A 26,365-nucleotide genomic window follows, 5' to 3' on the forward strand; every position below is an offset into this window, starting at 1 on the left:
GGCACATGCATGTCCCAGTCTGCAGCGGAAAGGTGCTCGTGCATTCATGAGGTCATGGATTCACCTTGGGTTCTTCCCTTGCTTGCATGGGACGAGGCTTGGTCCTGGTGGCAGAGCCCGGGGAGGCACTTGCCCTGGGGCCATAAAGTGGTCTGCTCCTTGGTGCATCTTGCACTGAGTGGCTGGTGCTTCCGTTGTGCCCCGGGGGTTGTTTTTCCTCACGCAGTGCCGAGATGCAGCCTGTTCTGGGGTGAAGCGCTGCAGCTGTTCATATAGGGCTTGCTCACGTGATGCTGAAATGCAGCCACTTCTGGGGTTAGGCATAGAAGCTGTTTAACAGCCATCGTGCAGAGAGCATCTTTTAGGTGCGAGAGGGAAGAATAATCCGGTATCCAGCTGAAATTTGGTAAAGGACGCTCCCCCCCGGAAGATCAGCCAATCCAATCGAAACCTGAATGTTTCGACTCGAGTGTGGACTGTGGGTTGGAGCGAGGTGGTTGTGAGACTCCTGGTTTGTGTCTTTTGACTCGGCGTTGTCTCCCTCTCTGCGTAGGACGTCTGTCGGAGACCACAGCACCATGCCTGAGGGAGCCCGTCGGGGCAGCAAGAAGAAAGCAGGCAATCAAGGTTGGTGCCCGGGGCCCCCACGCAGTGTGACCGCCTGTGGGGCTGGACGCAGAGCTCCTGGGCTGATGAGACGATCTGCCCCGCCCACAGATGGGTGGGTTACTGCACAGATCAGAGACGGGGTCCGATTCCCTGGTGTGGGAGGGGAGTGAGGTCTAGTAGCTAGAGCGGGCAGTTTGGGAGTTTGGACTGCTGGGTTCTTTTCCCAGATGGGGGAGGGGTGGCGTCTGGGAGCCAGGACTCCTGGGTTTTAGTCCCAGCTTTGCTACCGATTCGCTGGCTGACCTTGGGGAAATCTCCCCCCCATGCCTCAGTTTCCCCATCTGTCAGATAGGGGCACAGTGATTGTGATTTGCTTCACGGGCTCCTTGTCTCTCTCCTTCCCACACTCTTTCTCATTCCCTTTTCCCTGCAGCCCCTGAACGATCTCCCCATGCCTAGCCCACCAGCCATCCCCTGCCTTCTTCAAAGCCTTTCTTGACACCTGCCCCACACCCCACCCCTCCCCCAAACTGCTGCCCCGTGGTTTGTCCACACGGACGACGAGCATCTCCCAGCTGCGCCTGCAGAACCCCGTGCTCAGCGTCAGCCATATGTAAACAGAGCTGAATAATAACAGCAGCAGCAAATGGGGTTTTCTGTCGCACCCCGGCTGCAAACCACTTCTCAGAGCCGAATAACCCACCCCGGCAGAGGGATGGGTGCCGATCCTAGCTCAGATGAGGAAGAGAGGGGCTCCAGAAGTAGAAGGGGCTGTGTGTGTGTGGAGGGGGGGTGAGTTAGAGCAGCCCAGAGGCTGCTCTAAATGACACGGGAAGCCGGGCAGGACCTAGAACACACAGAGCAAAGAGAGTCAAAGCGACCTCTCCACAACCCCAGCCCAGAGCTCAGCGATGGTGGGGGGCAGCTGAATCAGGCCCAAAGATGCCGATCCCGGCCCGAAGGGGGGCAGCTGGAGGAGGAGGTGACCGGGGATGCGGTAGAGGGACAGTGGTTTCAGAGCTGGAGTCCCGGACTCCATGCTGGAGCCAGGCCTCTCAGCCTGGGCATACGCCAGTCCCACCCCCCTCCCTTCAAGCAAGTTGGGGGTCGGGATTTGAATAATAAACCTCCAGGCTTCACGCAGCTGGTTGGATCGAGGAGGCCCCCAATGGGAAGACAAAAGCAAACAGGTCGTCCGAGGACTTCCGCATTCCTGGCAATCTTGGCACGAGGAGCCTGGTGCGTGGAGAGGTGGATGGGCCCTTTAAGGGATTGAATTTAACCCTTCCCCCACCATTGAAACTGACGAGACAAGCGGTGCACCCCACCCAGTGTGTCTGCATTGAAAAGCCGTTGTCTGCATTGAAGCTGCTCCCCCCATCTGAAAGCATCAGGATGGGGCTTTTAAAGGGGAAACTAAGGCACGCTGCCAGGGCGCATGGAGACAGCCAAGCAGTGCTGCCCCCCCACCGTCTCTGCTTGCGGGCTGTTCATGTCCCACATCCTCCCGCCGAAGCATCGCGTGCAGTCGGTTCCTCTCTGTGGCTGCTGCTCGTTTTGAATCACCTGCTTGCTGGCCGGAACCGAAAAGGACCAGAGATGTGAACTGTTGGAAGGGGCCAGATCCTCCGCTTGTGTCAATGGTTGTTGCTCCATTGGAGTCCATGGGACTGGCAGACCCTGACCCCAGGCCTCCTGCTGCCAGAGTCCTGCTCCTACTGGCTCCTCCTGGAGCATGGGCAATGGGGGAGGGCGAAGGGTCTGTATATTTGTGCCTCCATAGATGAGAGGCAGTGTTGCCTAGTGGATAGTGCGCTGGACTGGTGTTCAGGAGACCGAGGCTCCATTCCCGGCTCTGCCACTGGGGGCCTGTGAGCAAGTCCCTTCCCCTTTCTGTGCCTCAGTTTCCCCCTTGGTAAAACGGAGTGCTCTGAGATCAGCTAATGATGAGAGCTGGGAGGTATTGTTATACTGCTATCTGTGTGACACTCCCCACGGCTGTTCAAATCCACTCTCTGTGTGTGTGTGTAAAATTCTCCGTTGTTCTCTGTGCATGGGGGGGGTGGGTACCTGTGGGGTGTCCGTGCATGCAGAGAGGTGTTTGTGCACCGGTGCATGTGCAGGGTGCTGGGTTGGGGTGAGTGTGTGCGTGCATGGAAGGGTGGGGGCGCATGCATGGAGTGGCCTTGAATTGTGTGTGCATGGGGGGAGCGCACGTGTGCGTGTGGCTGAGGTGGCCGTGTACGCGTATAGGGCAATGTGTGCATAGAGGCGTTTGTGCGTCTGTGTGTTTAAACAGCGGTGTGCTTGTATAATATGTGCGTGGTGTGTGCATCACAAGGGGCGAGCGTGACGTGAGTGCATGGGAAAAGTTCATTTGTGCACGAATGCATGGTGTGTGTGTGTGTCTGTGTGTATGTGTCAGGGGTGCATAGAGGGCTGGGTGTGTACAGTGGGGTGTGCATGCATAGAGGGTGTGTGCGTGCACACGAGGTGTGTGTATGCACAAAGTATGTGGGTGTGCATAGAGAGTTGTGTGCCTTGAGGTGTGTGCGTGCTCAAATGGGTATGTGCACAGAGGTGTGTGTGTACACACAGGGATGTGTGCACAGAGGTATGTGTGCATGCGTGCGCACAGGGGTATGTGCATAGAGATTGTGTGCAGAGAGGTGTGTGTGCGCGCGTACAGGTATGTGCATAGAGAAGTGTGTGTGTGCGCGCACGGGTATGTGCACAGAGGTGTGTGTGTGTGCACAGAGGAGTGTGCATGCACAGAGGGGTATGTGCTTAGAGATGTTTGTGTGCACAGAGGTTTGTGCTTAGCGGTGTGTATGCATGCGCATAGAGGTATGTGCTTAGGGGTGTGTGTGTGTGTGCGTGTGCATGCGTGTGCATAGAGGGATCTGTGTATATAATGCGTAAATACAGAAGACAGACATGGGCTCATGCCCCAGGACCAGAACCCAGGGCCAAGCTGCTCAGGGACTAGCTGAATCCAGGGCTCCGTCTCGAATGTATATTTTTGTGCAAACCTTTTCGTGAGCAGCAGAGCTCAGTGTGCACAAAGCCTCTCCTGCCACAATGCAACGCAAACCACAGCCTCGAAGGTGCAAAGCGGGCGAGGAAGCATTGGAGAACGGAGCGGGGGCGGGGAGCGTGACGTGCAGCTGGGGACGGGTCCCCCTGGCGTCGCCACGTCAGATGGGGGCACAGCCCCACGGAGCCGGGATCGGAGGTGACGATGGGGGGATGCGGGGTGGCGGGAGGAAGCTGCTTGAGCTCAATGTGGTTGCCGCTCCGGGATGGGGTGGTTTGCAAGATGCACGGGCGGGTGCCGGGGGCACCTGATGGAGCCGGCTCATTGGGCTCCGGGCCGGAGGGACAGTGAGACTAGAAAGGCCTCCCCCCTGGCTCACAAAGTGCACCTGTCTCCTGTTAGTGCAGGAGGCCCAGCCTGAGAAGGGCTGAACAGAGAGATCTGCGGCCATTCCCGGCCACGCTGGGCCGGAGAGCCACGGAGGTGGAGGGAGGAGGAATCGATCCCTTGATCCTCCAGCCGTTGCCGTTGCTTGCGGGCACGGGGAAATCCTCTTGAGCTCTGGGCATCCATGCAGTGGCCCTTTGGCTCCCCCGTTGTGTCCTGTCGGAATGAGTTTAGTCACCCGCATGCGCACGCCCCTCGGTGGTGAGGGAGGAGGGTGTCAGGGTACCTCTTACCCAGAGGGAGAAACTGAGGCACGGGGGGAGGCGCGGAGCTTGCCCAATGTCACCCAGCGACAGAGCTCGGTGTGGGGGGAGTCCAGGAGTCCAGACTCACCTCTCTGCTCTGACTAGTAGACCCTACTCCCCTCCGAGAGCAGGGTGGCGAACCCAGGAACTCCAGCTGTGGCTTCTCCCAGCACTGTGGGGAACGGGGCGGGAGCCTTGGCTGTAAGGGGAGCTCCTGGCTACTCCAATCCCAGCCTCTCCCAGCAGGGGGCGCTGCGCGATGGGGCATCCCCCAGCAGGGTGGGCGCCGCTAACCCGTCCGTCTCGCTCTCCCCCCTCAGTGGCCGCCAGACCATCCTCCGTGTCCTCGCTGAGCGGGATCGCCGGCGGCATGGCCGCCGCCACCATCTCGGGCAGCTGCACCTCGGTCAACACGGTGTGCTCGGACGGCGAGCGGCCCGTCAGCCTCAGCTCCTCCGCCTCCTCCGCCTCCCTGCCCGACAGCCAGAGCGCCTTCGGCAGCAGCGGGGCCTTGGGCGGGGGCTGCCCCGCCGGCTACCCACCCGACGCCCAGCAGAACGGCAGCGACATCAGCCTCGATCTCACCCCGGTGGCGCTGCTGGAGGGGCCGGCCGAGGGGCCCCCGGGGGGTGCCAAGCATGGCAGCGGCGGCAGTGCCTGGTCCCCCGGGCATGCCAGAGCCAGGGAACGCCGGGTCAAGCTGTCCCAACTGGACCGGGTGGTGCTGGAGATTGTGGAGACGGAGCAGGCTTACGTCCGGGACCTGAGAAGCATTGTGGAGGTGAGCGAAGGGAGCAGCAGGGGGAGCTCCCGGCTACTCCAACCCCAGCCTCTCCCAGCAGGGGGCGCTGTGGGGCGCGGGGAAGGGCGCTGGCTTTGGGGGAAGCTCCCAGCTACTCCAGTCCCAGCCTCTCCCAGCAGGGGGTGCTGTAGGGAGCAGGGCAGGGTGCTGGCTCCAGGCAGGGGGGCTCCTGGCTGCTCCAGCTCCGGCCTCTCCCAGCAGGGGGTGCTGTAGGGAGCAGGGCAGAGTGCTGGCTCCAGGCAGGGGGGCTCCTGGCTGCTCCAGCTCTGGCCTCTCCCAGCAGGTGGCGCTGTGGGGAGCGGGGCAGGGCACTGGCTGTGGGGGGAGCTCTCAGCTGCTCCAGCCCCCACCTCTCCCATCAGGAGGCGCTGTGGGGAGGAGGAGAACACCCAAATTAATGGAGCCCCGATTTTGCTGTGGGTTTCTTTATGCTAATGCATATGATTAATAAACAATATTAATTGCCACTGATTTTCCAGTAGCAGCTCTAGGCCCCACCTGAGATCGAGGCCTCACGGTGCCGGGTGCTGCCCAGACAGGCGCTGCCCCAAAGAGCTTCTAGTCTAAACAGACAAAGGGTGGGGAAACTGAGTCATAAAGTGGGGATGTGACTTCCCCACGGTCACATGGCAAATCTGGGGCAGAGCCAGGCGTAGGACCCAGGAGTCCTGAGGCCCAGCCCAACCCCCTGGCCACTCAGCAGCGCTGTCTCAGCACAGAGGTGACCCCAGGGACCTCTGTGAGCATCATAGCGATTTGTGTGTGTGTGTGTGTGCCGGCGGCCCCCAGAGAGGCCCAAAGAATCCCAGTTATTCCTCCGGCAGGAAGGGTTGAAATGCGAGCTCTGGCGGGTGGGGGCGGGGAGCATCTGCCGGGAGCCTGGATCCAGGCCTGCGGCCGGCTCCCCGGCAGGGAGCTGAGGGGACCAGCTCACTGGTAACTCCAGTCCCGGCAGCAAACGGCTCATCCCAGAGCTGGACTCATGCTCCCTGCGAGAAACGGATCATGGGCCCCTGGGACTCGGTGCTGGACCAAAGGCCTCCCAGTGCTTGGTTTTAAGCATTAGCCCGGAGTACAACCCAACAGTGCTGACTCCCAGCCCCCCCTGCTCTAGCCACTAGACCCCACTCCCCTCCCAGCATGGGGGCTTAGAACAAGGGGGACTGGGAGCCAGGACTCCTGGGTTCTACTGACAGTTCAGGGAAGGGAGGGGAATCTAGTGGTTAGAGCAAGGGAGGGATAGGAACCAGGACTCCTGGATTCTATTGCCAGGGATGGGAGGGGAATCTAGTGGTTAGAGCAGGGGGGGATGGGATCTAGGTTCTATTGCCAGGGAAGGGAGGGGAATCTAATGGTTAGAGTGGGGGGAGGGATGGGAGCCAGGACTCCTGGGTTCTATTGGCAGGTTGGGGAGGAGAGTGATGTGCAGTGGTTAGAGCAGAGGATATGGAACTCAGGAGACTGGCTTCTATTCCCAGCTCCCCTGCAGACTTCCTGGGTGACCATGAGCAAACCACTCCAGGCCTAATAATTAGCAGTGCTAAGCATCCATGACTGGCAGTTCTGAAAAGGAGGGCCTTAAGCGCCATGCCTCGGTTTCCCCATCTGCTGAATGGGGATAATAGTCCTCTGTCTCTCCCATCTTTACTCTGTCTAGCCTGAAATTGTAACATCTTTTAAGCAGGGAACTCTGCCGAAGGATTCTACAGCTCCGAGCACACTGGGGCCCTGATCTCGGCTGGATTAGAACTAATGGATTCTGAGCGTAATGGGGAGTAGGGGTGGGTACAAAATGACTGAGAGTGATGGGGGCATTGATAAATGGAGAGTGGTTGAGCCATATGGAGTGATTTCGTGGTTTTGAGAAATTGCTTTGAATTGAATGGCTCTCTCCGCGTTTAACAAAGTTTTTTATTCCCCCCTCCCCCCCCAGGGGAATGTCCCAGTTTTTTTTATTTGGCGAACCTTTCGGGAGCTGCAACTGCTTCCGGTCCCCAAAATGTGCTGGCCACGAGAGCCGGGCCACTTGTTGGTTCGTGGGCCGTTCTGAAAAATGGAAAAGAATTCGGTTCGAGTCAAACAGGGATTCCCCAAATTCCTGGTTGTTTCCCCAAAATCGTATTCGGCGCGTGCGTTTTGGGGCGGAGAAACCGCTCATCTGGCAAATTTATGATTATTTTTTATTTCTTATTGTGGCTGTAAAAGTTTGGGGTTCCCTCTGGCCCTCCTCTAAGTAGATCTTTTTGGAGCGATTGCACAGCACCTTTTGCCTGGGTTCCTCCCGGGGCAGAATCCCAGCAGGAGTCCCTGAAATCTCGGTCGCGCGGCTTGTGATCAGGGCAGGTCCCTGCATTCAAGTGCTGGTGTGAATCAGCTGGAGTTGTGCTGGGTCCTGGCCAGCCTGAGTCTCCACGTGGACAGGCGGGTTTTTCTGGCTGTGGCGGGGGAGTTCGCGAAAGGTCACTGGCACTGAAATGAGAATGATTTAACAGATTGTCTCAGCAGAACTCTTTCCGGGTTTATTAACAGTGTTTGGTGGGTGGGCGAGGGCTGGGACGTTCAGCATGGTGATGCTCAGGGGATGGGAGGAAATGTTATTTCACTTGGGGAAACTGAGGCGCAAAGCGGTGGCAAAGGGACCCAAGAGTCCTGGCTTCTGCTCTGATCATCAAACCACACATCCCCCTCCTAGAGCTAAAATAGGTCCCAGGAGTCCTGCCCCCTTTTCCTCCCTCCCTTCTAATCTTTACACCGCACCCTTCTCCCAGAGCTGGGAAAGAACCCAGGAGTCCTGACTCAGGCTCCTCCCCCTCCTCCCAGTGCTGGGAAAGAACCTAGGAGTCCTCATCTGATCATTATATCACACGCCTTCCTAGAGCTGGGGATGGAACCCAGGCGTCCTGGCTCCCAGTCCCTCACCCTAAACATGCTGCCTTCCGGAGGGAAAGGAGCCCCGGTCCGTGCTGCATGTAGATTTCAGCTCAGCTCTTTCCACCCCTTGAATCCAGCCGCTGGCAACATTAATCCACCTTGGCCAGACTGCATCTCCCACCATGCACCATGGTCTTTCCCCATGGCTTGAGCCAGTGCAGTGTCTCTTTGATGAGGGATCTCTGTATGAACAGCTGCCATGCTCCACCCCAGAGTTGGTTGCATCTCAGTGCTGGGTGAAGGACAACTGTATAAAGAGCTACCAAGCCCTGTTGCTAGAGTTTGTTGCATTTTGTTGCTGGGCGAGGGATTCCTGTATAAACAGCTGCCGTGCTCCACCTCAGAGGTTTCTGCATTTCACTGTTGGGCGTGTCATCCCGGAGCAATGTTGCTGCGTGGCTGTAAAGCAACTGCCATGTCCCACCCAAGATCAATCGTATTTCAACTGTGGATGAGTGGTCCCTGTGCAGTGTGCTATGCAACCACTGCCGGGTGCTGCCCCAGAGGTGGTTGGACTTCAGACCCCTGTATAAACAACTGCCCTGGCCTACCCCAGAAGTGAGCATATCTCAGTGCTGAGTGAGGCGTCTTTGTATAATCTGCTGCCAGGCTCGACCCCAGAGGTGGCTGCATCTCAGTGCTGGGATGAGTAATCCCTGTATAAACAGCTGCCATGCCCCGCCCTACAGCCACCACCTGCACCGTGGATGAAATGATGCTGCAGTGTTGCCTGGCGATGTCTGCAAAGTGCTTTGCGGGAGGAGAGGTGTTCCAGGAATGCCAGGGTCTGACCCATTCCTGTTTTGCAGGATTATCTTGGCTGTATCATAGACAATGGACACCTGCCCCTCAAACCTGAGCAAGTGAGCACTTTGTTCTGCAACATCGAAGACATCTATGAATTCAACAGGTGAGTCTGCTGCCCCCTAGCACCCACTGGACAGGGAGAGAATGATGGGAGACAATCAGGAGACGGACTTACTGGGGGTATTGAGTTGATTTCTGAGTTCCCTACAACTTTGGTAACAGTGACCCCGTGTGGGGATTGAACCTGCAACCTCAGGATCTAGGTCTCCCATGATGCAGCATGGCCTCAGTAAGAGAGGAGAAAGTGGTGCATCATGGAAGATGTAGTCCAATCAGAGAGCCTGGCCCATAGAGAATGAGATCATAAGGTACCTTAGCCTAGACTATTGACTTGAAATATTTTAGTCTCCGGCCGAAACTCAAGATTATGCCCCAAAAGCCAAAATTTTCCGGGCGTGGGGCGGAACCTTGAGCTAAATGACAGATTGAACAGTTCTGATGGTTTGCCTTGACTCAAACAACTTTCAAAGTCCACAACGTTTTTAATTTTTGCATGGGGGAATTTTGCCGTTTTTTTAATTGGTGAAACTTTTGGGATCAGAGACGTTTTAACAAACGCTCCCGGCTGCCGTGCAAACGCTCACAGAAAAGGCAATTGCACAAGATCTCCCACGTCCTTTATGTAGGGAGCCCTCCTGTCCTGGGCGGACACAACCTTCACCGGGACGAATCCTGGTAGAAGAATTTTCGATGGAACAGTTTTCCCACTGAAGAATGTTTCGCTGAGATTGAAACGTTTCGCGGCACTGTGTCACTTTCGGTGACATTCTCAACGGGGAGAAGTCGAAATGTTTTGTTTCGACAATGCCAAGAAAGGTTTAATTTTGATGTTAATGTTTCAGTTCATTATGTTTTGACTTTTAGATGATGATAAAATATGAAATGTAATGTTATAGCTATTTAATGGGATGCGTGTAAATATAGTATCTTTAATGTGTGTATGTTCTATTGAATGGTGTATATGCTATATTTAATATTTGAATGCAATCTAAAAGTCAAACCCAAATGACGATAAAGTCGAAATGAAACACTAGGGCCCCATCCTGCCTGGTGCTGCACAGGCACAGAACAAGCGACAGTCTCTGCCCCCAAAGAGTTCCCAGACAAGGGTGGGGAGAGGAAACTGAGTCCGAGAGAGGGGAGTGGCTTGTTCATAGAGTCATAGATGCCAAGGCCAGAAGGGCCCATTGGTATCATGTAGCCTGATCTCTTGGCTGGCACAGGCCAGAGAACTGCCCCCAGATAATTCCCAGAGCAGATCTTTTAGGAAAATGTCCAGTGAGATTTCACTCCAATGCTCTCCCCGCAGGGGTGGGCCCCTCACCCTTTCTCCCTCTTTGGCCTATTCCTGTATCTCTACTTTGCTGCCCCAGTGTTTCAGCATCCTTGGAGTTGCAGGGGCCTCCGGCATCCAGCTGGGTGCCTCAGTTTCTCCTTTGCTGTAACAATGGGGTTAAAGAGGAACCCCTCTAAGCCTATGTGTGGTGAGATCTAACTCTGCCCCACTCCCTCTCCCCGAGCCAGGAGCAGAACCCAGCAGCCCTGGCTCCCAGCCCCTCTCACTCTAGCCATTAGTCACTGCTCTCCTCTCAGAGCTGGGAATAGAACCCAGGAGTCTGGTCTCCCAGGCCCCCACTCCTCACTCTGAAAAGGCCACAGCTGTTCCCCCAGGGATCCGAACGCTTTGCTGGGTGGGGGCAGAACGCCCCAGCGGTTTGCTGGCGGGGGGCAGCGAACGAAGCGTCTCGGGGCCGGGCGCTTGGTTTGCGTGGCGCGTTCGGTTTGCAGCCAGGGCTGGCTCTGGGCCACCCTCCCCCCCCAACCTCTATTCTCAAGGTGGGGGAGGGGAAAGGGGGGGCGGAGGTTGTTTCCTGTAAGAGCGAGAACTCCCATCTGCGTCTGTTTAAGTATTTCAGCTGCGTGGGCCGGCAGCCGAGCCCGGGGTGCTTAACCCTGTAGGGGAAGGAGCCGGATGCCGAGCGGGGGCTCAGTAGCGTGATGGGGGGGGCATTCTTTCATACCCCACCCCAGGCCCCACCCAGGACACCTCTTCATGGGGAGAGGCATCCTCACGTTCTTGGGCAGTTTTCTTAGTTTTGGGGGGGGGAAGAGGGACGACTGCATTAGAGTTGCAAACGGGGGCTGCAATACAGGGGTGTGAGGATTTAGTGGTTAGAAGAGGGGGCTGAAAGTCAGGACTCCTGGGTTCTATTCCCAGCTCTGGATGGAGAGTGAGGTCTAGTGGTTAGAGCAAGGGGGAGCTGGGAGCCAAGAGTCCTGGGTTCTGTTTCAAGCTGTGGGAGGGGATTGGGGTCTAGTGGTTAGAGCAGGGGGGCTGGGAGCCAGGACTCCTGGGTTCTATTTCCAGCTTTGGGAGGGGAGTGGAGTCTAATGGTTAGAGCGGGGCGGGGGCTGGGAGCCAGGACTCCTGGGTTCTATTTCCAGCTTTGGGAGGGGAGTGGAGTCTAATGGTTAGAGCGGGGCGGGGGCTGGGAATCAGGTCTATGGGAACTGCAGGGTATCCACTGCAGCCAGGTTTAGGGTGCATGTGGGGGCAGGTTTGAAAGGAAGGAATGAATGCAGAAACAAGTAAGGGGAAGGAGGGGGTGGGGGATGGTTTCCCCCTCCATGGCAGTGTTTGGTTGGGGGGGTTGGAGCGGGCAGGGTGGATCAATGAGGAACCCTCCCACCCCCGCACCTTCTGCCATATGCAGCTTGGTTTCTTCCCTGCAGCCTGTTCCCGGAGCTCATTTCCTGGCGGGGCCGTGTGAGGACGTGGGGTGGGGGTGGGTCTTCTCAGGGCGCTGATGGCCGGGGGCCCATGGGAGGGACAGGGCAGGGGTCTGGCTGGGGGGCTCCCTCGGAAAAGAGCCGCCATTATCCCCAGGGAAGCGTAGGGTTAACAGTGGGGGTTGGGGGGAGGGAGCCCGGCTCTGGGGCAGGCACAGGACGTGGGGCTGCTGATTCTAGCGTGGGAGCACTGTGCGGCTGGGAGCGGGAGGGCTCACTGGGGGGCACTCTCCCCTCCCAGTTTTCCCTAACCTCAGTGGCCCAGCAGGGGCACCCTAGAGAAGTGAAACCCTGGGGTGTCCAGAATCTGGAGAACCCACCTGTTGTGTAAATTCACCCCCCCCTCCTTAAAGCATTGAGAGAGGGTTGGCCTGGCTGCTAAATGTGTGAGTGCCTCTGCCCTCTACTGGCTCTAATCAGCACTGCCCCGCTGTGTGTCATGGCCCGTATATTGCTAGTGGGGATTCTCCTTTCATGATGGTGGTGGGCGGGAACCGGGCCTTTGCAGCAGAAATCCTGCAGCTGTTGCTTGCGTTGAAAGGAAAGGAAGGTGCACAGCTCAGGGACGTGGCCTCAGCACCTTGTACTTTGAGGTCACGGGTTCGAATCCAGCTAGTGCCAACCTGTATAGGAGTGCAATTATGCAAACGAGATGCACCTTTGGAATCTGGAGATGCAGTTTCTGGGTGCGTGCAGAGGGGTCTCCCGATGACACAGATCCCCCTGCCTAAGAAACAGCCTTTACACTGTGTACCCCTTGCATCAGCGGCTTCACCCCCTGCCCTGTTTCTCTCCCTTGTGCAGTGAGCTCCTGGAAGAGCTGGAGAGCAGCAGCAGTGCCCACGCCATCGCTGAGTGCTTCGTGCAACGGGTAAGGGCCTGCCTGTCCTGCCCCTCCCCACCTCTCCTGCACCCCCTAGTGTGTCCAGGTGTGTTCTGCACAAGCTCCCTCCAGCCCTGTTCCACTTTGGGTACAGGTGCCGATGGAGGGATGGGACAGAGATGAGTCATCTAAGGCCCTCCAGCCCTCTGCAAGGAGAAAGGGGCCCCTCCCAGCTAGGGGGAGTTGGTGCAGAGCAGTAGGGGGTGTGAGCCCCCCTGGTCTGGTTGGGGGACCCTGTGGCGGGGGAGGGCTGAGAGAGGAAGGATGAGAGGGAGGGGGGAAGGAGGAATGGCAGGAATGAAGGGTGGTTTGGGGGACAGAGGTGGAAGGATGGGGGCTGGGTGGATAAAGGACAGATGGATGGATGGGGGTTGGAGGGGGACAGAGGGATGCTGGATGGATGAATGGAGTGGGGGAGGCTGGATGGATGGAGCAAACTGATTTCCACTAAGGGGATCTTGGGAGCAATGCCTGCCGGGGGTGGGGTTGGGGGGGGCAGGTTATCAAGGGATATGGGGGGGAGGGATGAGGGTTGGGGAGGGACTGACCTGAGGTCCAAGGGGTGCAGCCAGAGTAAAGGGGCCGATCTGGGGTCTGGGAACTTCAGTGGGAGATTGGAAGAGTGGGGTGGGAATGAAGTGTGAAGGAGCCAAGCAAAGTAGAGCAGACAGGTGGGGACGGAGTCTAGGCTGGGAGTGCCACACCCCAGAGGCGGCTGCATCTTGCAGCCAAGTGAGAGATCTCTATAAAAATAGCCCCGGTGCCCTACCCCAGAGGTGGCTGCATCTCAGTGCCAGGTGAGGGATCTTTTATAAACAGCCTCTCCGCATCCCACCCCAGAGGCAGATGCATCTTAGTGCTAAGCGAGGGATTGGTGTATGAACAACCCTTGCGCCCCACCCCAGAGGTAGCCGCATCTGAGCACCAGGGGAGTTGGGTGCCCTTTGGGAGAGGGGCTGTGAAACCCTCCTCCCTCTCTGCACCTCGGCTTTCTCCCCGGCTGGCGACTCCTGACCGTGCTTGCCCCGTACTCCTGTCCCTTCCCTGGCGCTGCCCCCTCTCCTGACACCCCGTTTTCTCTTGCAGAGCGAGGAATTTGACATCTACACCTTGTACTGCATGAACTACCCCAAGTGAGTAGGTGTCCCCAGCCCAGGAGTGGGGAGGGCTGGGGGATCGATGGGTCCCCCGCCCCAGGTTGGGGGAGGAGGGAGAGGATGCATGAGCCCCTGGGATCCGAGTGTGTCTTCCCAGCCCTGCTTGGGGAAGGGGGCTGGGGTATTAGGAGCCAGGTGGGGCGGGTAGGCAGGCCTCCTCGCCCGGTGCCAGGATGGGCACCCTCTGGTGCCAGGGCAAGTGGACACTTTCCCTCGCCCAGCGCTGGGGCGGAAGGCACCGTCCCCCATTGCTCACCACCTACCGGTCCGGTGCCCAGCTAGCCTGCCTGTCTTCCCCCCAGCTCTGTGTCTGTGCTACGGGAGTGCATGGAGAACCAGGTGCTGGCGGGGTTTTTCCGGGAGCGCCAGGCCACGCTGTGCCACTCCCTGCCCCTGGAGACCTACCTGCTGAAACCCGTCCAGAGGATCCTCAAATACCATCTCCTGCTGCAGGTGGGTGACACCCCCAACGGTGCCAGGGCCCCGCCGCCCCGGCTCTAGTGCCAGGCCGACACCCCCTGCCCCTCTCCCCGGGCTGCGGGAGATTCAGGTGGGCAGAGGCGCAGGTGGGGTGTGCAGGTTCCCTGCAAAGGGCTCTGGGAACGAGCACCCGCTTGAAGTGACTGGGATGGGGAGGTGAGATGGAGGAATCCACGGAGCAAAGACCCCAGCCCTGCCCAGGCGGGAGCTCCCCCCGCAGCCATAGCTCCCGCCCCGCTCCCCACAGGGCCCCCTGCTGGGAGAGACTGGGCGCTCCCCCCGCAGCCATAGCTCCCGCCCCGCTCCCCACAGGGCCCCCTGCTGGGAGAGACTGGGCGCTCCCCCCGCAGCCATAGCTCCCGCCCCGCTCCCCACAGGGCCCCCTGCTGGGAGAGACTGGGCGCTCCCCCCACAGCCATAGCTCCTGCCGTGCTCCCCACAGCACCCCCTGCTGGGAGAGACTGGGAGCTCCCCCCGCAGCCATAGCTCCTGCCGTGCTCCCCACAGCACCCCCTGCTGGGAGAGACTGGGAGCTCCCCCCGCAGCCATAGCTCCTGCACCGCTCCCCACAGGGCCCCTGCTGGGAGAGACTGGGAGCCCCCCCGCAGCCATAGCTCCTGCCCTGCTCCCCACAGCACCCCCTGCTGGGAGAGACTGGGAGCTCCCCCCGCAGCCATAGCTCCTGCACCGCTCCCCACAGCGCCCCCTGCTGGGAGAGACTGGGAGCTCCCCCCGCAGCCATAGCTCCTGCCCTGCTCCCCACAGCACCCCCTGCTGGGAGAGACTGGGAGCTCCCCCTGCAGCCATAGCTCCTGCACCGCTCCCCACAGCGCCCCCTGCTGGGAGAGACTGGGAGCTCCCCCCGCAGCCATAGCTCCTGCACCGCTCCCCACAGGGCCCCTGCTGGGAGAGACTGGGAGCCCCCCCTGCAGCCATAGCTCCTGCACCGCTCCCCACAGCGCCCCCTGCTGGGAGAGACTGGGAGCTCCCCCCGCAGCCATAGCTCCCGCCCTGCTCCCCACAGCACCCGCTGCTGGGAGAGACTGGGAGCTCCCCCTGCAGCCATAGCTCCTGCCCTGCTCCCCACAGGGCCCCCTGCTGGGAGAGACTGGGAGCTCCCCCTGCAGCCATAGCTCCTGCCCCACACCCCACAGCACCCCCTGCTGGGAGAGACTGGGAGCTCCCCCTGCAGCCATAGCTCCCGCCCTGCTCCCCACAGGGCCCCTGCTGGGAGAGACTGGGAGCTCCCCCTGCAGCTAGAGCTCCCGCCCCGTGCCCCACAGCACCCCCTGCTGGGAGAGACTGGGAGCTCCCCCAGCAGCCAGAGCTCCTGCGTTGCTCCCCACAACGCCCCCTGCTGGGAGAGACTGGGAGCTCCCCCCACAGCCAGCATTCCCGCCCCACTCCCCACAGCGCCCCCTGCTGGGAGAGGCTAGGAGCTCCCCCCGCAGCCAGCATTCCCGCCCCACTCCCCACAGTGCCCCCTGCTGGGAGAGACTGGGAGCTCCCCCCGCAGCCATAGCTCCCGCCCTGCTCCCCACAGGGCCCCCTGCTGGGAGAGACTGGGAGCTCCCCCCACAGCCATAGCTCCTGCCCTGCTCCCCACAGGGCCCCCTGCTGGGAGAGACTGGGAGCTCCCCCCACAGCCAGCATTCCCGCCCCGCGCCCCATAGGGCCCCCTGCTGGGAGTGACTGGGAGCTCCCTCCACAGCCAGAGCTCCGGCATTGCTCCCCACAGCGCCCCCTGCTGGGAGAGACTGGGAGCTCCCCCCACAGCCAGCATTCCTGCAACTCTCCCCCTTGCACCCTGCTGGGAGAGGCCCTGGAATCGCTGGGAGCTCCCCCAGGGGCATGGCCTTTGTTGCCTGGAGGCCCCAGCTCAGCCTCTCCCTGGCGTCTGTGCCAGGCCCCCCAGGCTGCCCATGCGGGGAGCCGGTGGGTGCTTGAGGGGCCGTTCTCCTGCCACCCCCCAGGAGCTGGCCCGGCACTGTGAGCGGAGCAGCGCGGGCTACGAGGCGGTGGAGGAAGCCACCATCACCATGACGGCTGTGGCCTGGTACATCAACGACATGAAGCGCAAGCAGGAGCACGCCGCCCGGCTGCAGGTGAGGGGGGGGGACACTGTCCTACCACCCCACTCAGCCCCCCCCCAAGGGCCCCTCCTGGTCAGACCCCAGCTGTTTCCACACCCCCCTATGGCTCCCAGATGGGATCTCCTCCCCCCCGGGTCACCCCCTTGGCAGACCCCAACCAGTCTCGCCCATCTCCTGGTCCCTTCCTGGCTGGACCCCCAGCTGCCCTCCCCCCCGAGCCCTCCCATGCCAGGGACCCTTCCCCCTGGATCACCCCTTGGCAGACCCCAACTAGTCCCCCCCATCTCCTGGTCCCTTCCTGGCTGCACCCCCAGCTTCCCCCCCCTCCCCCGGAGCCCTCCCATGCCAGGGACCCTTCCCCCTGGATCACCCCTTGGCAGACCCCAACTAGTCCCCCCCATCTCCTGGTCCCTTCCTGGCTGGACCCCCAGCTTCCCCCCCTCCCCCGGAGCCCTCCCATGCCAGGGACCCTTCCCTCTGGATCACCCCTTCACCCCTTGGCAGACCCCAACTAGTCCCCCCCATCTCCTGGTCCCTTCCTGGCTGCACCCCCAGCTTCCCCCTCCCCCGGAGCCCTCCCATGCCAGGGACCCTTCCCCCTGGATCACCCCCTTGGCGGGGTCCCCCTCCAGCCAAGCCCGCCCCCCACCCCCAGCCCACGCGGGGGCTGATCTGCAGCCGTGTCCCCCCCAGGAGCTGCAGGGGCTGCTGGTGGGCTGGATGGGGCCGGAGCTGGAGGCCTTCGGGGAGCTGGTGCTGGAGGGGCAGTTCCGGGTGCAGCGGGTGCGGCGGGAACGCGCCTTCTTCCTCTTCAGCAAGATGCTGCTGGTCGCCAAGCGCCGCGGGCCGGCCTTCGTCTACAAGAGCCACATCTTCGTAAGGGGGGAGAAGGGGGAGTGGCACCCCATCCGGGGGGCGTGGCCAGGGCTCGCTCTCTTCTCTGGGGAGAGTGGGTGAGGGAGGGGGGCTCCCTATTCTCTGGGGGGTGAGCAGGGGGAGGGCTGCCCTGTCCAGTGGGGGATGGAAAGGGGGAGGGACACTCCTTTCCCCTGGGGGGCATGGCCAGGGCTCGCTCTCTTCTCTGGGGGTCGAGTGAGGGGTCCCTATGCTCTGGGGGATGAGCAGGGGACAGGGCACTCCATTCCTTTAGGGTGCGGGGGCTCCCTATCCTTTGGGGGCTAGGCAGGGGGAGGGGCACCCCAAATACACTGGAGGGCGGGGGGGGGCCCCTTACCTCTGCTGGCTTTCCCCAGCCACCCCCTGCGGTCGGGGCGGGGTCTGTACTAGCCCCGCGTGGGCCCCATCGAGGGGTTCCCGGCCCCTGAGCTGTTCCCCCTCCATAGCTCCCCCCATTGCACCCGGACCCCCGCGTTGTCTCCTGTCCCCGCGAGGGGCTGGTGGCCAGAGTGGGGGTCATTCTGCGCTCTCCTCCCCCCTCCACCCCAGTGCTGTAACCTGGCCCTGTCGGAGAGCCTCAAGGACCCCCTGAGCTTCAAGATCTCGGACCTCACCATCCCCAAGCAGCAGCACGTGGTGCAGGTGAGTGCCCCCCACCCCCCATATTGCAGCGCTAGGGGGCAGGGGCTCAGCGGTGGGGTTGAGTGTGTGTGTGTGGTGGGGGGGACGGGACTCTTCCCTTGCAATGAGTTGGAAGGGCAATTCCCCAATGCGGCGCTAGGGGGCGCTATGTTGTGTGTATGTGTGTGGAGGGAGGGTCTCTTCCCTCATAGTGCAGATCCCCCCCGTATCCCCCGTGGGGCTGCAGGGGGTGGGGTGTAGCTCAGAAGGGGGCGCTCTCCTCACTGCCCCAGGGTTGTGGTCGGGCGTGTTGTCCTTGTGCCAGACAGGCACAGCTGAGTTCCTGACACGTTGTGGCTACTGGAGATCCCCTGGCACTTGCTCCTTGGTTTCCCTCTGCGCCTTGGCTTGGATCCTTCGCGCCGGGCGAGGGGTCCCTGTATAAACAGCCCCCTTGCCCCACCCCAGAGGTAGCTGCATCTCAGCACCGGGTGAGGGGTCCCTATATAACCAACCCCCACACTCCACCCCAGAGGTGGCTGCATCTCTGCACCAGGGGAAGGTCCCTGTATAACCAGCCCCCGTGCCCCACCCCAGAGGCGGCTGCATCTCAGCACCAGGCGAGTGATCCCTATATAACCAGCCCCCGCGCCCCACCCCAGAGGTAGTTGCATCTCAGCACCAGATGAGGGGTCCCTGTATAACCAGCCCCTGCCCCAGAGGTGGCAGCAAATCAGCTATGGGTGTTACTTCCCCCGTCCGCTCTGCAGGCCAGGAACCAGGAAGAGAAGCGGCTGTGGATCCATTACCTGAAGCGCCTGATCGTCGAGAACCACCCAGCGTCTATCCCACAGAAGGTGAGCAGGGGAAGGATGCAGCTAAGGGGTCTCCGCTGGCTGCTCGGAGTCTGTTCTCAGACCTCACTCCTATCCCTAATGGAGCCATTGCCCCCGGCTGCCTCCCCCAGCCGGCCACAGCCAGGGGCCAACAAGGGACTGGGCCTTGGAGGCTGCACTCCCCTCTTACCCCTGCAGGGGGTGCTGCGTGCTGCAGCCAGGTGTGCAGTAGCCCCTGGAGGCCACGTTCCCCTCTTATCCCCACAGGGGCGCTGTGCATTGCAGCCAGGTGTGTAACCCCCTTTTCTTGTTGTTACAGGCCAAGCAAGTGCTGCTGGAGAACAGCTTCCAAAGTAAGTGAGTGGCTCTCTGCACCCAGCCCCCTCTCCTGGAGCTGGGGAGAGAACCCAGGAGTCCTGGCTCCCAGCCCCGCCCCGCTCTAGCCACTAGACATCACTCCCTTCCCAGAGCTGGAGTGAGAACCCAGGAGTCCGACTCCCAGCCCACCTAGACTCCTCTCCCTTCCCAGAGCTGGGGAGAGAATCCAGGAGTTCAGACTCTGGCTCTAACCACTAGACCCCACTCCCCTCCCAGAGCTGGAGTGAGAACCCAGGCATCCTGACTCCCAGCCCCCCCTCTCTAGCCACTAGACCCCACTCCCCTTCCAGAGCTGGAGTGAGAACCCAGGCATCCTGACTCCCAGCCCCCCCTCTCTAGCCACTAGACCCCACTCCCCTTCCAGAGCTGGAGTGAGAACCCAGGCATCCTGACTCCCAGCCCCCCACCTCTGTTGTAGGCCAGTAGCCTTGAGGCCATTGCTGAGTGAGGGGAAGGGAGGGGATGGAAGGAGGAGGGACTAGGCAGAGTATGAGCAGAGAACATAACTCATGGGGCTGCCGGGTGTGAAGCATGGACAGGATTTGGGGAGGGGGGCAGGGGTGGTGGCATTAGACGCTCCAACCCCTCGTCTGTACCAGGCTCCCCGGAGATCCGCTGCAGCCCAGAGCCCCTGAAGACGCCGGCCCCCTCTCCAAGGATGGAGGATGCCTGGGGCTTTCCCCGCGGCAGGCGGCAGTCAGGTACGAAGGGGCTGGGGGGAAAGCGGGATGCAACAGCTCCTGCACCGAAGGGGGGGTTCCCAGCCATAGGCCAGGCCAGCGCCCCGTTGAGCTGAGCCAGGACGCCATGGGGCTCTTGACGCCAGCAGGGTGGGTGTGGGACCATGTGCCAGGGAGTGAGTCCTGGCGCTAATGCCCCCCATGTGCAAGGACCCTGCTGCACTCGGGCTGGGGGGGGGAGCGGAATTCTGACCCAGCCCCTGCAGCTCAGAGTGGGGGCTGACGCCCCAGAGAAGCCAGAGGCAGGAGTGCGGCTGGATTCCTCTCCGATCTGGGCTCTCCTGTCCTGTTTCAGAGCCGCCCAAATTCATGTGCAGCCCGGAGAGAGCCCGCAAAAGCTGCCCCGTCGTCCAGCCGGACGGCCCCACTCAGTACCGCCGGGGGCGCAGGCAGTCCGGTGAGTGCCCCTGAGCCAGCACGGGACGGCGGGAGAGGAGTTTGCCGGGACTCAGCCCAGCTCCTAAGGGGACTGGCAGGGGGTGGCACCTCCCAACTCATGCAAATGGGGCCTCCCTGTCAGTGGGCTCAGCCGACAGGGGAAGGATTGATTGGGCTACGAAGATAGAGCCCCTCCGCCCTCCAATGGGGAAACCGAGGCATGTAAAAGACGGAGCTGGGGAGAGAACCCAGCCCCCCCTGCTCTAGCCACTAGACCCCACTTCCCTCCCAGAGCTGGGGAGAGAACCCAGAAGTCCTGACTCCCAGCTTTGGGAGGGGAGCGGGATCTGGTGAGTTAGAGGAGAAGGGCTGGGAGCCAGGACTCCTGGGTTCTCTCCCTAGCTCTGGGAGGGAAATGGGGTCTAGTGGCTAGAGCAGGAAACAACAGGGTCAGAACTCCTGGGTTCTCTGCCAAAGACTCCCCCTGTGACTTTGTATAAGTCTCGTCCCCCCTTTGTGCCTCAGTTTCCCCCTTTGTGCCTCAGTTTCCCCAGCTGTCATTCCACCTGCTAGGGTGGGCCACACAGGGGAGCTCCCCGGTCACCCGAGCCTCCCCAGCTCTTCCTGGCAGGGTGGAACCTGAGTGGCCTTAACGAGGTGTTCCCGCCCTCTCCCTGCTCCCGGGGGACTTCGGCTAATGCTTCTTCCTCTACCCCCAGAGCCGACCACTGAGCTGAGCCAGATGGGGCAGGAGCAGAACGGTAAGTATCCCACACCCCGCTCTCCTGGTGCCCCTCAGTCGCGACCCGCAGCCCCCACTGAGCCCTGGGCTCTCCCACTGCTCTCCTGGTGCACCTCAGTCCCCCTCACCTCCCTGCTATCCCAGCCCTGGGCTCCCCCCAACTGGGCCCCTCAATTGGCTGCGTTGCCAACATGCAGCCATTCCTGAGTTATGGACCTCAGCCTTCCTGGAGGGTTAGGCAGTCACTGGCTATCCCATCACTGCCCACTAGAGGGGAGTCTTGCCCTTTCCTCTGATGAAGGCAGGATACCGGGGTAGATGGGCCCCAAGTCTGTTCTGATCTGAAAATTCCCATGTTCCTAAGAGCCCGGGACAGGACCTGAGCCCAGGAGGTGCTGGCAGGGCTAGCCCGTTTTGCCAGACGGGTCCATGCTGGTGGGTTTCGGGGCCGGCTGCTCAGGTGTCTAACTCTGGGTTTCTCTCTTTCTCTTCGAGGTCGCTGTCGGGGGCTCCCAGCCACCCCCAAATTGAAGGTAAGGGGCCAGCGTGTTCTGAGGTTTCCCTTCCCTGGTTGGTGTTTTATTGCTACCAATAGGGTCTCAGTGCCGGGGTAGGAAGTTGGAAGGTGTGTGCTGTGCTACCAGCTCAGGGGGTGGGGGCAGGACTCCTGGGTTCTCTCCTTGGTTCTGAGAGGGGAGTGGGATCTAGTGGTTAGAGCAGGAGTCAGCTGGGGATCAGGACTCCTGGGTTCTCTCCTTGGTTCTGAGAGAGGAGTGAGGTCTACTGGTTAGAGCAGGAGGGCTGGGAGCCAGGACTCCTGGGTTCAATCCCCAGCTCTGGGAGGGGAATGGGGGTTAGTGGTTAGAGCGGGGGGAGGCTGGTAGTTAGGACTCCTGGGTTCTATCCCCAGCTTGGCAGGGAGAGGGGGGGTTAAAACAGGCGAATAACCTCGCTTTCCTCTCCCCACCCAGTGCCCAGGTCTGGGGGGCCTGTGTGGAGGGAGGGATTGGGGAGTGGGATCAGTCCAGGACTGCCCTCCTTAGCAGCCTGGGGCCTGTTCCCCTTTCAGCACGCGGGCAGCGAGGGGGAGCTGTTCCCCGCCCCGCCGCCCCTAGCACTCTCAGGCAGTGTCTGCACCCTGGACTCCAGCGTGGCCGAGGAGTCGGACCCCGGCGAGGATGCCGAGTCACCCCCGTTCTGCCTGGCCGAGGAGCCTCTGTCCATCACCGAGGAGATCCTGGAGCTGCTCAGCCAGAGGGGGCTGAGTGGGGACCTAGGGACAGAAGAGACGCCATGGGGACAAGGGGAGCAATGCCCTGGGAGCCCCACTCCACAGCTGGAGCAGGTACATGAGAAGGGGCATAATGGGAGAGAAGGTAGAAGCGGCATTGACTAGTGGAGGGAGCAGGGGGTCTGGGAGCCAAGACTCCTGGGGTCTGTCTCTGGCTGAGGGTGGGGAGTGGGATCTAGTGGTCAGAGCAGGGGGTCTGGGAGCCAGGACTCCTGGGGTCTGTCTCTGGCTGAGGGAGGGGAGTGGGATCTAGTGGTCAGAGCAGGGGGTCTGAGAGCCAGGACTCCTGGGGTCTGTCTCTGGCTGAGGGAGGTGAGTGGGATCTAGTGGTCAGAGCAGGAGGTCTGGGAGCCAAGACTCCTGTGGTCTGTCTCTGGCTGAGGGAGGGGAGTGGGATCTAGTGGTCAGAGCAGGGGGGTCTGGGAGCCAGGACTCGTGGGGTCTGTCTCTGGCTGAGGGAAGTGCGGTCTAGTGGTTAGAGCAGAGCCTGGGACTTAGACTTCTGTGTGCCTATGGGTAACAGTTTCAAAAGCACCTGACTTAAGAGCGAAAGCCCCATTTTCAAATCCGACTGGGCCCTTCGGAGTCTGATTCTTCCCTGGTCCCTTAAATGGGACTTGGTATCCAAAACCGCGTTGTGAAAATTCTACCAGCGCTGCACCATCAGCCTTTCGCCCAGCCTGAGATTTGGCTGAGAAATCCTGTGATTTTTGCCTGAGAAATCACGAGAGTCAAGGGTTCTGTCTGCTGCTTTGAGCTCACATTTTCACCCTTTGCTGTGCAACCAGGAGGGCTGGCAATTTCCTTTTGGGCTTTGAATCAAAGCCTAGATTCCCCCGAGAGCTCATGATTCCAGGAGCTCTGTGATTATTAAGTGAAACCGCAAGGATCTGTTAGCTAGACCTGGACGGGAAGCTTTGCTCATTCTAGGAACCACTGTCAAGAGATTGAAACATTTTCCCTTCCCGAATTGGGAAGTAAAATCAAAATCTCAAAGATTTTCGCCAGTTGGAAATTTGTTTCCCTTCCGGTCATTTCAAATGTTTCATTTCACTTTTGATCCTTTTTATTTTATTTTATTTTTAAACTCGGGGCTCTCCATAAATGACGTAACACATTTTGAGGTGATTTTCAAGCCCTGCCTGCCCCGGGTAACACTTTGTAAGACGGAAACAAAGAGTGAAATGAAGGATTCACCCACCCACTGCCCCGTCACCTCATTTTTATTTCTATTTTTTATTATATGGTTTGAACCGGAAAACTGGAATTTTTAATTTAAAAAATGTAGAAACTTTTTCCCCCAGGTGTTTTCGAGGCGAGAAATGCGTCCATTTCCCGCCAGCGGGAGTCCGCTTTCGACAGATCACCGTTTTCTGACGGAACAATCCTTTGCTGGGAAATATCCCCCCAGCCTGGCTCTGACCCTGCTGTTGTCTGCTTTGATCCCCCAGGATCCGCCTCTGAGCCGAGCCGTGCTGGAAGAACGAGCCGAGGGAAGCGAGTTTCAGGAGGCAGATGCCACAGGGGGAGACGAGCCCTGCTGTGGCAGCCTCGGCTTGACGCAACCCCTCCCGCCGCGCCATCCCCCCCAGAGCGAATTGGAGGAGGAGCAAAAGGAGGAGCGGGGCCCTTCCCCACTTTGTGTCCTAGAAGACCTGGGTGCAGAGGAGGCCGCCGGGAAGCAAGAGGTCCTGGCAGGGGATAACAACCTGCGTGCAGGGCAGGAAGCGTCCAGCGGGGAGCTTGGCTCCACTGATGGGGCCTGCCCCCCATACGGGGATGGGTCAGCGCGGGACTCGCCGCTGACCCGAGACGACCGGCTGCTGATCGAGAAGATCAAGTGCTACTACGAGGCGGGCGAGGCTGCCCCAGACGCCCCCGCTCGGGAGGGTGCCCTCTCCGCCCCCACCGGGGTGGTGCGGGACTCTGTGCTCCACCTCAACCGTCTCCCCCAGCAGGAGGGGGCCATGGACTGCGAGCGGGGCAGGGCTTCTTGGGCCAAGGCCCACCCTGCCCGCCAGGAGAATGCTAGGAGGAGATGGGGCCAGTTTCTTGACCAGAACACCACACCTCATGACGCCAACCAAGAGGATTCTGGGAAGGGTGAGGGCCCAGCCTTCGATCAAGACACTCAATTTGGGGCCAACCAAGAGGCCCAAGAGGATGCTGGGAAGGGACAGGGCCAGCCAATCAACCCAGACATCCATGGCACCAACCAAGAGGATGCTGGGAAGGGGCGGGGCCAGCTCATTGACCAAGGCACCAAAGCTGACGCCAACCAAGAGGATGCTGGGAAGGGGCGGGGCCAGCTCATTGACCAAGGCACCAAAGCTGACGCCAACCAAGAGGATGCTGGGAAGGGGCGGGGCCAGCTCATTGACCAAGGCACCAAAGCTGACGCCAACCAAGAGGATGCTGGGAAGGGGCAGGGCCAGCTCATTGACCAAGGCACCGAAGCTGATGCCAACCAAGAGGATGCTGGGAAGGGGCGGGGCCAGCCTGCCAGCCATGTTGCCCCGCCCCCTGCCAGCCAGGATCCCGAGTACAAGTCGTGCGCGGAGATCCGGCGGGCGTGGCGGGAGAAAGAGCGGGGGGCGGCGGACGCCCTGGGAGCGCGCACCCCCCGCATGAAGCTGGGCAGCAAAGGGCCGGCAGCCACCCGTGAGCCCCCACCGTTCCTGGAGCCCCTGTGGATTGTGGAGGAATCGGATCTGGCTGCCCCACCCCGGCTGCCCCGTGGCGACGGGGTCCCTCGGGCCGATGGTGTCCCGCCCGCCGGCTACGCCCCCCTGCCAGGGCTGTACGAGGACACTGCCCCTTGCCTGCTGGAGAACTCAGAGCGGATCCTCAGCAAGGTCCAGGCCCTGGCGCGGATGTACAGCGAGAAGATCAGCCGGGCCAAGATGGCCCGGAAGCCGCAGGATGGGCCGCGCCGCCTGGCACCCAGCAGGATGGGCACCCTGGAAAGCCTGCGGGAGGAGATGCCAGGGCCCTGCCTCCCTCGCTGTGAGTCCCAGGGCTTGTGGCTGGGTGGGTAGGACCCCCCCCTACTGCGGCACGGTCTGGAGGGGGACCTTGGGGGGGGCCCGGGGCAGTCCCAGTGTAAGAGAACTCCACCCCTCTGGAGGGCACCCCAGGGTGTCACTCTGTATGCCAGGCTCTCTGTGGCGTGGCTGTCCCTCTCCCCACTGCTCCATGCTCCATGTCCGATTCCGCGGCCCCCTGAGCCACCCAGTTCCCCCCCTAGGCTGGATCAGAGCAGGTGCCCCCTAGAGGGGAAAGGCTCCGTGCCCCATTCCCCACCTCCCTGAGCCAGCCAGTCCCCCACCCTGGACTGGATCAGAGCCAGCGCCCCCTAGAGGGGAAAGACTCCGTGCCCCATTCCCCACCCCCCTGAGCCAGCCAGTCCCCCACCCTGGACTGGATCAGAGCCAGCGCCCCCTAGAGGGGAAAGGCTCCGTGCCCCATTCCCCACCCCCCTGAGCCAGCCAGTCCCCCACCCTGGACTGGATCAGAGCTATCGTCCCCTAGAGGGGAAAGGCTCCGTGCCCCATTCCCCGCCCCCCGAGCCAGCCAGTCCCCCACCCTCGGATAGATCAGAGCTATCGCCCCCTAGAGGGGAAAGGCTCCGTGCCCCATTCCCCACCCCCCGAGCCAGCCAGTCCCTCCTTCAGATCTCTAGGCTGTGTGGAGAATCATGATGGATCCCAGGGCAATGGGGTAACATGGAGTCCAAATTGGGGCAGGATCTGAAACTCCAGCAGCCCTGGCCTGTTTGCCCCCGGCTCCCCGGCCTCTGGCTTTCCCTGCCCCCTGCCTCCCAGGTCCGTGTATCTGGATCCCTCCTTACGTCAGTCTCTGCTGTCCGAGCGTTGGTGTCCCGGGTGCCTGGACACTAGAGCAGGCCGAACTGCACCCCGGAGCCACCCGGCCTGTCCTAGGACTAGATAACGGGTCCCTGCTGCAGTGACCTGCCGCGTTTGGCTGGCGCAGAGTCACCCAGGGAGATGGGCGTGCAGAGCCTGAGCAAAGCTGTCCTGGGGCCTGGGGTGGAGGGAGCTGCAGAGGGGACTTTCTGCCGGCTGTGGCAGGGCTTGCGGTGCAAGAGGAGTGACCAGCTTGCGAGGCTTTCCTTTTGCTC

General features: G+C 60.9%; 1 protein-coding gene across 1 annotated transcript in view; it reads left to right on the plus strand.

The window, feature by feature from the left end:
• Positions 1-569: 569 nt before the first annotated feature.
• PLEKHG2 (pleckstrin homology and RhoGEF domain containing G2) overlaps positions 570-26,365 on the plus strand; it is a 31,792-nt gene continuing 5,996 nt past the window's right edge. The window contains exons 1-17 of the mRNA XM_030544343.1: positions 570-627; positions 4,659-5,119; positions 8,881-8,981; positions 12,533-12,599; positions 13,698-13,744; positions 14,071-14,221; positions 16,222-16,353; positions 17,035-17,217; positions 17,788-17,880; positions 18,630-18,716; positions 19,015-19,048; positions 19,673-19,774; positions 20,109-20,210; positions 20,911-20,952; positions 21,429-21,466; positions 22,003-22,278; positions 23,676-25,230. Of these exons, the coding sequence (XP_030400203.1) occupies positions 579-627; positions 4,659-5,119; positions 8,881-8,981; positions 12,533-12,599; positions 13,698-13,744; positions 14,071-14,221; positions 16,222-16,353; positions 17,035-17,217; positions 17,788-17,880; positions 18,630-18,716; positions 19,015-19,048; positions 19,673-19,774; positions 20,109-20,210; positions 20,911-20,952; positions 21,429-21,466; positions 22,003-22,278; positions 23,676-25,230 (3,520 nt within the window). The 5' untranslated portion in view covers positions 570-578. The remainder of the gene's footprint in view (positions 628-4,658; positions 5,120-8,880; positions 8,982-12,532; positions 12,600-13,697; positions 13,745-14,070; positions 14,222-16,221; positions 16,354-17,034; positions 17,218-17,787; positions 17,881-18,629; positions 18,717-19,014; positions 19,049-19,672; positions 19,775-20,108; positions 20,211-20,910; positions 20,953-21,428; positions 21,467-22,002; positions 22,279-23,675; positions 25,231-26,365) is intronic.

Source organism: Gopherus evgoodei, unplaced genomic scaffold (genome assembly GCF_007399415.2).
Source record: "Gopherus evgoodei ecotype Sinaloan lineage unplaced genomic scaffold, rGopEvg1_v1.p scaffold_34_arrow_ctg1, whole genome shotgun sequence".
Classification (NCBI taxonomy): domain Eukaryota; kingdom Metazoa; phylum Chordata; order Testudines; family Testudinidae; genus Gopherus; species Gopherus evgoodei.